At 43.1% G+C, this 14,522-nt stretch overlaps 1 protein-coding gene across 2 annotated transcripts in view; it reads left to right on the plus strand.

Annotated features, from left to right (window-relative positions):
- Window positions 1-14,522, plus strand: part of SLC20A2 (solute carrier family 20 member 2) — a 108,373-nt gene that overhangs the window by 88,425 nt on the left and 5,426 nt on the right. For both annotated transcript variants that reach the window (XM_045998030.1, XM_045998031.1), the window contains exons 9-10: window positions 6,408-6,593; window positions 7,661-7,745. In XM_045998030.1, coding sequence (XP_045853986.1) covers window positions 6,408-6,593; window positions 7,661-7,745 — 271 coding nt within the window. The remainder of the gene's footprint in view (window positions 1-6,407; window positions 6,594-7,660; window positions 7,746-14,522) is intronic.

A 14,522-nucleotide genomic window follows, 5' to 3' on the forward strand; every position in this document is an offset into this window, starting at 1 on the left:
TAGAATTATGTACCCTGGGAAATTATTCTTCAGAAGTAAAGAAGGAATGAAGACTTTCTCAGATGCACAAAAATTGAGGGAGTTGTTGCTAGAGAAATACCTTGCCTTGTAAGAAATGTTAAGAGAAATTCTTTAGGGGTGCCTGGGTGGCTCAGATGGTTGAGCATCTGCCTTCGGCTCAGGTCATGATCCCAGAGTCCTGGGATCAAGCCCTGTGTCAGACTCTCTGGCTTGGGGCCTGCTTCTCCCTCTCCCTCTGCTGCTCCCTCTACTTGTGCTCTCTCACTCTCTCTGTCAAATAGATAAATAAAATCTTAAAAAAAGAAAAAATGAAACCCTTTAGAGAGAAGAAAAATAATATAGCTCAGAAACTCAGATCTACATAAAGAAAGGAAGAACATCAAACCTGGCGATTCACAGACCTGTACCCCTGGGGCTAATAATACATTATATGTTAATTAAAAAAAATGTTTTTAATATAAAAAAAAAGAAAGGAAGAATATCATGGAAGGATTAAGTAAAGGTAAAGTAAGTTATTTTTCTTATTCTTAAGTGATCTAAATGATAACAGTTTGTTCAAAATAACACTAACAGTGTATCAGTTATTCAGGTGTGTATGCTAGTATATACTACATGTACATATACAGTTACCTAAATATAGTTTAATATATAAACATATCTCAACAAATTAAAAAGTATAATAATACAATGTCCACTGTCAGACCACAATTAAACTATAAAATAGTTTAATTTATATAAATTAAACTACACACACACACACACACACACACACACACATATATATCCCCGTACATACATACACATAGCTATATATATGTATATGTATGTATGTGTATATATAATTGACCTTTGAACAACGTGGGTTTGGACTGTGCATCTACTTATATGCAGGTCCTTTTCAGTAACTACAGTACTATAAATACATTTCTCTTCTTTATGATTTTCTTAACGTTTTCTTTTCTCTAGCTTACTTTATTGTAAAAATACAATATATAATACATATAATATGCAAAATATGTGTCAATAGGCTTCCAGTCAATAGCACTACTAGTAGTAAAGTTTTTGTGGAGTCAGAAATTATAGAGGCACCTGGGTGGCTCAGTTGGTTAAGTGTCTGCCTTTGGCTCAGGTCATGGTCCCAGGGTCCTGGGATCGAGCCCCACACCCCCCTACTTCTCCTCTCTCTCTGCTGCTCCCCCTGCTTGTGCTCTCTCACTCTCTCTGTCAAATAAATAAATAAAATCTTTAAAAAAGAGAGAGAAATTATACACAGAGTTTTTACTATGTGGGGGCTCAGCATCCCAATCCCCACAGTGTGGAAGTCAACTAAGTATGTATTTTATATATTTTATATTTATATGTTTATATTTATATTATATATTTTATATGTGTGTATATATGTATGTGCGTATTAATACATGTATGTATTATGTACATGTACATGTGTATATATGTATATAATACATGTATGCCTGTATTAAATTAAATGAATGAGAGCAGTGATACAGGGGATGGGAGGGAGAAATGATTTTTTTTTTTAATTTTAAGGACCTATGCTGTCTGAGAAATGGTATAGTCTTTTCTGAAAGCAGACATATTAGCTATGTAAGTATGTATTGCGAAGTCTAGGGCAACCACTAAAAACAGTTTTAAAAAAGTATAAACAATATGGTAAGAGAAGAAAGAAAATGAAATCATATAAAATGCTCAGTTAAAAGGCAAAAAAAGTAGAAGACAAAAACAAGAAAGAACAAGGCCAACAAATAGAAAAGAGGAACAAATATGGTAGATCTTAATCCTCCTAAATCAGTTATAACTTTGAATGTCAGTGGTCTAAATGCACCTGTTAAATGACAAAGACTGCTGGACTAGATCAAAAAACAAGACCCAAATATATGTTGCCATAAGAAATCCACTTTAAGTAGAAAGACACATTCAGGTTAAAAGGAGGAAAATAGACCATGCTAATACTAATCAAAGGAAAACAGGAGTTGCTGTATTAATTTTAGATAGAACACAGATTCAGCAAGCAGAAGATCAGTAAGGATAGAGTTGAATCCCCTGAACCCATCAAATCTGCTGGATATAACTGACATCTGTGAACTAGTTCATCCAACAGTTCCAGAACGCACATCCTTTTCAAGCTCATATGGAACATTGAGTGAGATGTGCTGTATTTTGGACCATAACACACACCTAAACACATTTGAAAAAATAAAGCTAATACAGTGTCTCAGAGCACAATGTAATTAAACTAGAAATCCACAACAGAAAGTAATTAGAAGATCCCAGAATACCAGGAGATTAAACAACACACTTCTTTTTTTTTTAAAGCTTTTATTTATTTATTTGACAGATAGAGATCACAATTAGGCAGAGAGGCAGGCAGAGAGAGAGAGAGGAGGAAGCAGGCTCCCCGCTGATGTGGGGCTTGATCCCAGGACCCTGGGATCATGACCTGAGCTGAAGGCAGAGGCTTTAACCCACTGAGCCACCCAGGTGCCCCTAAACAACACACTTCTAAATAACACATGGATCAAAGGAGAAACTTTTAAGTATTTTAAACTAAGTTAGAATGAAAGCACATCAAAATTAGTGGGATGCAGCAAAAGCAGTGCTAAGAAATTTATAGCACTGAATGTATATATTAGAAAAGAATAAATATATAAAATCGGTAGTCTACATTTCCACCCAAGGAAACTAGAAAAAGAGGAGAAAATTAAATCCAAAGTAAGCAGAGGAAATAATAAGAATTAGAAAAGAATCAGTGAAATTGAAATCAGGAAATCAAAAGAGAAAATCCGTGAAACCAAAGGCTAATTCTATGAATAAATTAATAAAGTTGATAAGCCTCTAGCCAGGCTAAGAAAAAGAGAGGATACAGATTACTAATCTTGGAAATGAAAGAGTGGACTTCACTTTAGATCCTACAGACATTAAAAAGACAATACTCTGAACCACTGTGCTCATAAATTTGATGACCTAGATGAAAAAGACTGAATTTCTTAAATGACACAATTTGCCAGAACTCATGAAAGAAGAAATAGACTATCTGAATCGGTCTTTATCCATTTAAGAAATCAAACTATAATTAATAACCTTTCAAAACAGAAAACACCATGCCCAGATGGGTTCCTTGGTGAATTCTGCCAAACATTTAAGGAAGAAACTATGCCAATTCTCTAGTCTCCTTCAGAGGATAAAAGTAGAGGAAATACTTCTCAACTTATTCTGTAAGGCCAGTATTACCTTATTACCAAAACCGGAGGAGGACATTGACATAAAAGAAAACTGCAGACCAGTATCTGTCACAAACATGGATATACAAATCCTCAACAAAATATTAGCAAATTGAATCCAGCAGTGTATAAAAAGAATTAAACACCATGACTAAAGGATGTTTATCCCAGGTATGCAGGGCTGGTTCAACATCCAAAAATCAGTTAATGTAATCTATCACATCAATAGGCTAAAAAGGAAAAATCACATGATTGTATCAATAGTTGCAGAAAAATCTTAAACAAAATTCACCTCTTTTTCATGATTAAAAACTCTCAGTAAACTAGGAATAAAGGGGAACTTCTTCAGTTCCTGAAATGAGAAAGCAGTTATAGCAGGATTGCTGGATATGATGTTAATATACAAGTCAATTGCTTTCCTGCATACCAATAATGAACTGGTGGCGTTTGAAATTAAAAACAGAATATTGTTTACGTAATGAAACAGTTGTAAATCTAACAAAATTTGTGCAAGATTTACATGCAGAAAACTATAAACTAATTAATAAAATCAAAGAATTAAATGGAGGGATTTTCCATGTATAAGGTTAGGAAGACTCAATATTGTCAAGATTCAGTTCTTCCCACCTTGATTTATAAAGTCATTACAATCCCAGTCAAAAATCCGAGCAGATTATCTTATGGACATCGACAAACAGATTGTAAAATTTGTCAGGAAAGGCAAAAGACCCTGAGTAGTCAGCACTGTATTGAAGTAGGACAAAGCTGAAGGACTGACACTACCTGTCATCAAGACTTACTGTAATACAGCTACAGTAATCAAGATGGTGTGGTACTGGTGAAAGAATAGATCAGTCAATGAACCAGAATAGAGCTCAGAAATAGACCCCCTTGGGGGCGCCTGGGTGGCTCAATCGATTTAAGTGTCTGCCTTGGGCTCAGGTCATAACCCCAGGGTCCTGGGATCAAGCCCTGCATCGGGCTCCCTGCTCAGCGGGGAGCCTGCTTCTCCCTCTGCCTCTGCCCCCCACTCATGGGTGTGCACACACTCTCTTTCTCTCTCAAATTAATAAACAAAATCTTTAAAGAAAAAAAAGAAATAGTGCCCCATAAATATAATTAACTGATTTTTGACAGAGGAGCAAAGGAGATGCAGCGGAGCAAAGAGAGTCTCAGCAAACAGTGCTGGAACAGCTAGACGTCCGTGCACAGAAATGAGTCTGGACGCAGACCTTACACCCTTCAGAAAAAGGAACTCAAAATGGGTCGCAAACCTAAATGTAAAGTGGGAAACTATAAAACTCTCAGTAGGATGACACAGGACAAAACCTAGATGACCGTGGTTATGGAAATGACTCTAGGATACAACACCAACGGCACAGTCCATAAAGGAGATACTAGGTAAACTGAGCTTTATTAAAATTAGAAACTTTTGCATGGTGGAGGACAGTGTTGAGAAAATGAGTAGAGAAGCCAGAAACAGGGACACCTGTGTGGCTCAGTTGGTTAGCTATCTCCCTTCAGCTCAGGTCATGATCTCAGGGTCATGGGATTGAGCCCCATGTCAGGCTCCCTGCTCAGTGGGGGAGTCTGTTTCTCACTCTCCCCCTGCTCCTCCCCACCCATCTGTGCTCTCTCTCAAATAAATAAAAAAAATAAGCCAGAAACAGAGAAGATACTTGCAAAAGACAAATCTGCTAAAAGGGTATATACAAAGAACTCTTAAAACTCAGCAATAAGAAAACAAACAATCCAATTTTAAAAAGGGGCCAAACACCTTACCAGACACATCACCAAAGAATGGGGCGCCTGGCTGGCTAAGTGTCCTACTCTCGGTCTTAGCTCAGGTCTTGATCTCAGGGTCATGAGTTCAAGCCTTGCACTGGGCTCCACTCTGGGCATGGGGCCTGCTTTAAAAACTAAACAAAACCAAGCCTGTGGCATCCCCCACAACAGTCCACATGTGCCTGCCAAGGGTCTGAGTGACGGTAATGGTTGAGGGGAAAGGGGGTGAGGCCTGAGTCCTGCCTCCTGCTGGTGATGTAACGTTGGCATCCGTTTCCTCGTCAGTAAAATGGGAGCAACCATACCTAGCAGCAGGGTGGGTGTGAGAACTGAGGGTTAGAGACAGTGTTTGTGGTCTGTCGTGTGGGAGCTGACGTGGCTGCCCAAACTGGTAGCTCGTATGAGTAGCAAGGCTAGTAATGAAAATAGAAATAGAGAAAAAAAACGGAAGAGAAGAAAAGAACTGGGTTTTTGTGTCCACTTGTGATAATTTAGTACTTCTTTAAAAAATTAATAAGTCACACACCCATTAAGGGAGGGGCTCCTGTTAAAAAAGAAAAAATCACAGTGACAAGTGTTGGCGAGGGTGTGGAGAAATGGGAGCCCTGGTGTGCTGTTGGCGGGCATGTGAACGGGTGCAGCTGCTGTGGAAGACAGTCTGGAGGTTCCGCAAAGGATGAAAAATAGCACCACCGTGTGATCCAGCAATCCTCTTCCTTCTGAGTTTGTACCCGGAAGAGTTGCAGGCAGGGTCCCGTGGGGACATCTGTACACCCGTGTTCACCGCAGCTTGTTTCGCCGCGGCCAGGAGGCGGCAGCGATAGGTGAATGGATGAAGGTGTGGGCTGTCGTCGGGGAGCAGGGGGTACAGCCTGGAAGAGGAGGAAATTCCGACTCGTGCTCCCACATGGATGAACCCTGAGGATGAGACGCAGAGGGGAATAAGCCCGTCACACGAAGACAAATACTGAGTCATTCTCCTTCTGTGAAGTGCCTAGAGTAGTCCAGTCCGTGGAAACAGACAGTAGGGTGGTGGTGAGCCGCGCCCGTGGAGGGGGGTGGGACGGGGCAAAGGGACTTACTGCACCGTGGGTGTAAAGTTTCAGATCTGCAAGGTGAGAAAGTCCTAGAGCTCTGGTTCACAACTGTGTGAGCTGCTGAACACTACAGAGCCATATGTTTAGAAACGGTGAAAGTAGTAAGGTTGATGGGGTTTTCACTGCAATAAAACAAACGAGTCATTTCGATTGTGGGGGCGATGCACAAATACAGGCCAGTGGGCTTTCCTCAAGCCCGGGATGCACGGGACCGTGGGCACATGCAGACCGTGTCTGTGTCACTGTCTCTTTTTCCCCTTCCCAGTAACGCCATCGGTCCCCTGGTAGCCCTGTGGCTGATTTACGAGCAAGGCGCAGTCCTGCAAGAAGCAGCGACCCCTGTCTGGCTGCTGTTTTATGGAGGAGTTGGAATCTGTACCGGTCTCTGGGTCTGGGGGAGAAGAGTGATCCAGACCATGGGGAAGGACCTCACTCCCATCACACCATCGAGGTAGGCCGAAGCGCCAGCCCATGGGGCAGGGCTGTCCTCCCGGGCCAGCCGCAGAACCGGCTTGCAGTGTCTGGAGTCCTGCCCCACTGCTCCTCTGCCCCCACGCCCCATGCACAGCCTCGGGGGGCCGCTGGGTCCAGTGGGCTGACCGTCGTTGCCGTCCCTTGTGTGGCGCACTTGGCCCATCCGCAGTGGCATCGAGTGAGGGAGAGAAGGAGAGAGGCTGGGAGTGTAGGAGGAAGAGAAGCTGAACCAAAGCGGGAGAGAAGAGGAAGAGAAACCTGGGTCCAGGCCCCCTGGTGGTCTTACCCCTGGGGAGGCCCGGAGGGAAGCGGGGGCCCAGGGGATGCAAACTACCCTCGGCCCAGGGTCTGCATTTCCTGAAAATTCTCCGCCACACCAGCCTCCCCTGCTGGGTGGAAGCAGCTCTCCACTGGCACCCTCAGAGGTTAGCTTGCACATGCTTCCTGCATCTGGGCGGGGGGACCGTGACCCGCCATTTGCCTTCGGGTGGTCCTTCTGGTGCGTGTTCTCCACGTGTATTCCGGGTTAAGGACAAACCGACAGGAGACCTTGAGAACGCAAGTGGACGTGGAACCACCTATTATAAAAAGTCTTCCCCACCCCCCCCCCGAAACTCACTGTAATGATTCTTTTATAAGATTGGTTTGAAGAAAAACAAGCAGTCTGAGGGAAAAAGTCACTTTTTTACAAGAAGTACACATTTTAAAAATGGGAGTACTTTTTTTTTCTCCGCCACTTTAGAAGTGACAAATTTAGCCTTTTTTACACAGCAGGAATTTCTGACCCAGTTACGACAGTGTGTGCTTTTTGAAAACCTATTGGAAAAAGAAGGCTGTTTAGGGCTGTCAACAGTATCACGCACAGTCTTAGTGTGAATTGTTGTCATTATGCAGCAGTTTCTTTTCTGTTAATGTCATCTGCCCGGTCAGCAGCCCAACAATCGACCCAAAGAATGTTCTGTGAGACTCTGGCACCCCTGCGGTGTCCGTGAGGCTGATACAGAGAGCGCCTGTGATGTGTCTCTTGTGCCCTCCCCCCCGCAGCGGCTTCACCATTGAGCTGGCCTCCGCGTTCACCGTGGTGATCGCCTCCAACGTCGGGCTTCCGGTCAGCACCACGCACTGCAAGGTGGGTCCCTCCATCAGGCTGCCGGGGTCCTTCCCTGGTCGCCAAGAGAATGGGAGAAAAGCTGGCAGCTCTTGGCGTGTGCTTGGTTTTTGAAGACAGTCATCTTGAGGTTTGTGGGGTCTGCTAAGGTGTTGCTGGACGTGGGCCTTGGCTTTTCCCACGCTGTCGCTCTCGACCCTCCGGGCGCGGCAGCGTGATGCCTTCTGTTGCATACACTTGGCTTTCTCAGCATGTGCATGGCAAGAACTCTCCCTCTTTCCATGTGTTTCACACTTCCATTTGTCCTGTTTCTCTCATTTTTTACACAGTGGGTTCTGCATTGATGTCATGTGTACGCTAACCATATTCATAGGCTCACATGGGGGCATGGCACCCAGGTTCTAGCCAGCGCAGGGGACTGGGTGTTGACAGTGGACATAGACATTGAGACATCATCTCAATGGAAGTTTAAGGCTCGATTATTTGTTTCAGTGCTTGTTCCTTACATGACTGGTCAAAGTGCCTCCGCTGCCAAGGAGGGGTAGTGCTGAATTCGATCACTGCCAAATCCTCTAGAACTCAGGACTATGCAGGAGGGACTTGCTTACAAAGGGGGGGATGTTAGAGCTGCAAGGACCCTAAAAGGTCGAGGAAGAGGAAGCGGTCTCCTTGAGTTTCCTGGAGTCATTGGAGGTCCCCCCGGGGAGGAGGCAGGACTAGAACCCAGGTCTGCCCCGTATGTGGAGAGATGTTAAGCATACCCAGTGGGCCTCCTATACACAAAAATATTCACTGACTTCAACGAAGCAAAAGACACTTCCAGATTTTTCCTACGTTCATTTATTCATGTCATTCAAGAAAAACATTTGTACCTGCTCTGTGTGAGGCGCCGTTCATTGTGGGCAGCAGGGGTACCACAGTGACTGAGAGAGAGACAGCCATCCACGTTCACACACGGTTTTAAAACACCAATCAATGTGTCAGTCATGAACAAATACCACTACATGTGAATGACTTAGTGCTTCAAATATTAAAATGTCAAGTGGCATTTATGGGAATATTTTGAGTGGGCTGGCTGACAAATCCGGAGCCTTCTGGCATGGAGAATCAGCCTCATGGGAAAGAGGCTTTTTGTTTCCTTGTTTGTTTGTTTTCTCCCTTTTTGCCACAGTATATAGAAAACCCTCAGTTTCCACAAATTTTTATTATAAAAATCACGGCCACTTACTGAGGCCTTGGGGAATGCCAAGAGCTGTGTTTAGGGCTTCGTACATGCTCAGTAAATACATCACTGAACCCCACAGCAACCCTGTGAAACTGGTAGTTATTCCTGATTTAAAGATGAGAGAACTGAGGTCTCCAGAGTAAGGTCACTCTCCCAAGGTCATACACTGAGCAAGTGCTAGAGCCAGGATTGAGATACTGACCTCATGTTCTATGCCTCCTACTCGTCACAGCGATCCTGGTGATGGTCACCAACCACAACTAACATAGGGCAAGGGCTCACTGGGGCAGCGTGTTAAGTGCCCTGTGAATGTGAGTCTATTTAATCTTCCCAGGCCCCTGTTGAGGTGAGTGCTAAGGGGACCTCAGCTTTTGCAATGAGGAAACTGAAGATAGAAGGGTTAAGCAACTCACCCACGCTCACTTGACCAGGGAGGAGCCCAGCTGAGGTCCCACTGGTCCCCAGCAGAGGTCCCACAGCGGTAGGGTGGGTGCCGTTCCCTCTCTCGCCCTGCTCTCCCACTCCCTGCCCCGCACACAGGCCAAGTACAAAGCAGGGAGGCAGGAACCGTGCGCCGTGCTCCTGACAGTCCATCACTTGTTACTGTTCCGAGTCCAGTGATGTAGAAGTTACGAAAGGAGCACAGGTTCATTGGAATATTTCAAATGACACAAAACTCCATGGAGTGAAAAGTGATCCTCCTCCCCCTACTCCGCATCAGCTTCAGTTCATGGGCGTGTGGGAGCAGAAAGGAAATGCCTCTTACTAAATATATTTTCCTCCCAAGGAGATAAGCTTTGAACTTTTCTGCAGGCATGGAGAGTCTTTGGGGCTGCTTTTAAATAAATGTGACTGTCTTCTTAATGATTAACCCTGCATGTAACCAGCCTAGTGAAGGCTGCCTCTTTCCCACCAGTCAAAAGATCTCTTGAAAAACCGAGTTTGTTCCTGGGCTGTTAACCTAACGCTCTCAGCAGTCTAACCTATACGAATGTATGAAGTGTTGTAACTGACAATACTACTTTTGCCCGTAACACTAAACTTTATAATACTACTTACAGAAATAGATGAAAAGTATTAAGTGCCCATAAAAACCTACACTCATGTCATTTCCCCAATATTTATATTTCTACTATAATGAGGAGGTGCTCCTAAGGGATTTATATCCAATTTGTATAGGACCTTAATGGATAAATGTGTATGTCATCATTATCCTAAAAGAGCCATACAAATCATGTGGTAGGTTTTGTTTCCTTAGAGCTGATGATAAGTTGAGTTAGGATAGCTCGCTGGAGACTCAATGTAAGTCTCTTTAACACGAGACCACAGTCGATGTCACCTATCAAATAGACAGGAGCCAGACCTCAACTTGGAATCTGGTCAGTCTGGCTAGTGTCACTATGGTGGACTGACGGAAAAAGCCCAGAACTAGTTGCTGCAGTAGCTTAAGTCAGGGTCCTGGCTCTCCAGTCCTCACCATGGAGCACAAAGCCTGGGTGGTGAGGCGCTGGGAAGAGCTTGTGGCTGCCCCCCCCCCCCCACGGAGCGCCAGCCTTCCCGCAGCGCCAGCTCTGTGGGCCCTCGCCCCCCAAGCCGCAGGTGCAGGCGGGAATAGGAGAGGTACAATGTGGTGTTAGGAACAAGGCCCCGTGTGGGTGACACCATGATTCTGGAAACATTCAGAGCTGCTGACGTCCACATAAAGTCATAACTGAACGCTGTTGTGTTTTCAGGAATAATCACCCCACCTGTTCAATTTTTCCAGCTCCGCTTCCTGTCCAATCTGCTTGTTAGACTTCTTGCTTAGAGCCACCTTCCACACAAGGGGGGCAAAGTTAGGAACTTGGCAGGAGAGGATGGAAACTGTTGCTGAAAATAAGCTTTTGAATGTATCTGGTACATTTTATTCATTCATGCGTTTTTCTAAATGTACATAGCTAAGGGCATAGTTTAAATTTTGTTGTACCCCATTTAAAACACTTCTAAATCTCCATTAAGTGATCCAGATGTTAGCTGAATATATAATTTAGAAAAGGATAATTAGAAAAATCATATTGTCCTGAATAGTATACCATATTAGTGTAATCTGTATTTCAGAAGACATAGGTAAGACAAGTTTTGTTTTCTATAAATCTTACGGTGTTATATATTTTTATATTTTACATCCAAGTTCAATTCATTAAACATTTTCCTGGGACACTACCTCTAGTTAAAGTTCAAAGCCTTAATTTAAAAAAATAGAGAGACTCTTGAAAATAAAATTATCCACAGATGTAGGTTTCAGGAACTTGAATTGTTCCCCCTTCTGTGAGCCTTGGTCACTTTGGTCTCCAGCCATGGCTCCAGCACACAGCGGCCACTCTTGAACACATCCTGAGCTTTTTAACCGTGATTCAGAGTGGTGTTATCCCCAAACATCTTAATTCCACATGGGGGTGGTTTGGGATGACTTTTTTGTGAATTACCCACACTGTTCATCTATAGTGATGACATAAATGATTACTCAACCAGCCTTTGGATCTGGAAGCACTTTTAGGAAACACTACTGATTTTAAAAGTTAGTATCATAATTTCTAATTTAATGTTCTAATTCTTGGTTTTTGATTCCCCTGCTCCTCAATAATTCTCTTGCTCCCTATGATGGCCTTAATCTGGAAACACATTTAGCTTACTAAGAGGGAGGTTACAACACAGCAATGAATAATACAAACAAAAGACAGAATCAGTAGTGAAAAGATAGCACTCTGAGTCCCTTTTGATCCAAAAAACATAACAACTAAAAAGATAAGGCAAAAGCCACTAGAACTCAAAAATTAATATGTCTAAGTGTGTGACAGATGACGAAGACAAAAGGTATTTGGGAATATAAAAGATTTGGGGTGTCTAGGTGGCTCTATCGGTTAAGCATCTGCCTTCACCTCAGGTCATGGTCCCAGGATCCTGGGATGGAGTCCCACATCCGGGTCCCTGCTCAGCAGGGAGCCTGCTTCTCCCTCACCTGCCACTCGCCCTGCTTGTGCTCTCTCTCTCTCTCTGTCAAATAAATAAATAAAAGTTTAAAAAAAAATATATATATATATATATATAAAGATTTGAGGGACACCTGGATGGCTCAGTCAGTTGAGCACCTGCCTCTTGATTTTGGCTTAGGTCATGATCTTGGGGTCATGGGATCAAGACCCCATGTGGGGCTCTGTACCCAGCAGGGAGTCTGCTTGAGATTTGCTCTCTTTCCCTCTGCCCCTCCCCTCACTCGCACACACACACCCTCTTCTCTAAAATAAATTTTTTGGGATGCCTGCGTGGCTCAGTCGGTTGAGCATCTGCCTTCAGCTCGAGTCATGAACTCAGGGTCCTGGGATCAAGCCCCACATTGGGCTCCCTGCTCAGGGGGAGCCTGCTTCCCTTCCTCTCTCTCTCTGCCTGCAGCTCCCCTTGCTTGTGATCTCTCTTTCTCTGTCAAATGAATAAATAACATCTTTTAAAATAAATAAATAAATTTTTAAAACTGAATATAAAAGATTTGAATAATAGATTTAGAGCAGTATAATAAATATGTATCAAAGTTTTACCCTGCTGATCATATATGACTTTTTGTCAAGTATCATCAAGCATGTATCAAAATTAACCACAAATTCAGAAGGCCATGATAAAAAGCACTTTAGAATTTATAAAGTAAGAACAGAAGTTGTGCTAAACACACTAATCACCATGAAATTAAAGTATAAATTTATTGTGTTTTGAAAAAGAGAAGTATCCCCTTGGATGGTTTTAAATGCTCTTTTTAAGTAACACTTCAATCAAACAGTTTAGAAATTATAATGATAGCTTTCTTTTTAAAAAAAAAGTGTGTGTGTATGTGTGTGTGGATATACATGGGAAAACCTTTGATAGCCAGTTATACTCAGTTGAAAAATCCTATCGTTAAATGGTTTAATTAAGCAAAGAGAAAAGAGCTGGACATTCAAATTAGGATTTTATGAAAGGTGCAGAACAATAAAAATTCTGAGCAAACTAAGAAAGGTATAATAATTATAAAAGCAAAATAAATACTAAACGGAGGGAGAGAGAAAAGTGGTTATTAATAGAATAATATCAAATCACATAAGGGAAAAAGGAAAAGGAATTAAGTTAGGAGAAAGACATAACAGATAGAGAAGGGCATTCTTAAGTTATACAAGAAGTCACAAAGCTGTATGCTAAGGAATTTGTAAAAATCTGTAAAATGAATTATTTTCTGCAAAAAGTATACAAGACAAGTAAATATTGACAAGGAAATAGGAAAAAGTGGAAAGTCTGACCAGAACCAGAGGAAGAATTTTCTTTTTAAGATTTTACTTATTTATTTGACAGATCGATCACAAGTAGGCACAGAGGCACGCAGAGAGAGCGGCGGGGGGGGGGGGGGGGGGGCGGGGGGGGGGGAGGGCGGAGAAGGCTCCCTGCCGAGCAGAGAGCCCGATGTAGGGCTCGATCCCAGGGCCCTGGGATCATGACCTGACCCGGAGGCAGAGGCTTAACCCACTAAGCCACCCAGGTGCCTCCCAGAGGAAGAAATCAAGGACATTCTCCAAAAACAATTCTTTTCATCTGGAAAAGCAAAAAGGAGGGGCACAGCTGACTGCAGCTCTAGGTAGATTCATTGGATAACTTCTTCCATTTTATTTTTTTTAATTTATTTATTTTTAAAAATTGTATTTATTTGAGAGCAAGCAGGAGTTGGGGGGGGTGGAGCAGAGGGAGAGAGAGAAGCAGACTCCCCACTGAGCAGGGAGCCCAATGCAGGGCTGGATCCCAGGACCCCAGGATCACAGCCGGAGCCAAAGGCAAACACTTAACTGACTGAGCCAGTTGCCCCAACGATTGATTTATTCACTTGAGAGAGAGAGCACGTGTGCGCACACACAAGATAACAGACGAGCAGAGGGAGAGAGAGAATCTCAAGCCCACTCCCCACTCAAAGCAGAGTCTAACTCGGGGCTTGATCTCATGACCCCAAGATCATGACCTGAGTCAAAACCAAGAGTCGGACGCTCAACCAACAGAGCCATCCAGGCGCCCCATAGCCTCTTCATTTTAAAAGAATAATTTTCGTGTTATGTAAATTTTCTAGTATAAAAAAAAATAGAACAGGAAACTCTTCTTTTTGTTTTACAAAGTATATACTATTCTGAATAAACCTAATACCAAAACCTGATTTAAAATGATATATGAATATTTGTATAAAACTTAAGGAGCTAATACATGACATCAGTGATTTTAGAAGATTTCAGCAGGATCAAATTGATTTTCCAGATTACTAGAAAACAGGCTCTGAACAGGGCAGGGTTTATCCACCTCCAGCACCTACACAGGGCTGGCTCCTCATAAGCACTCAACAGATAGGTGTTGAGTGAATCCCAAGAAGGGTATTCTGACACCTTCAAAGTAATGCAGTTTATCAATCCATTAAAAAACCACATATGAGGGGCGCCTGGGTGGCTTAGTGGGTTAAGCCGCTGCCTTAGGCTCAGGTCATGATCTCGGGGTCCTGGGATCGAGTCCCACATCGGGCTCTCTGCTCAGCAGGGAGC

Source organism: Meles meles, chromosome 2 (genome assembly GCF_922984935.1).
Source record: "Meles meles chromosome 2, mMelMel3.1 paternal haplotype, whole genome shotgun sequence".
Taxonomy (NCBI): domain Eukaryota; kingdom Metazoa; phylum Chordata; class Mammalia; order Carnivora; family Mustelidae; genus Meles; species Meles meles.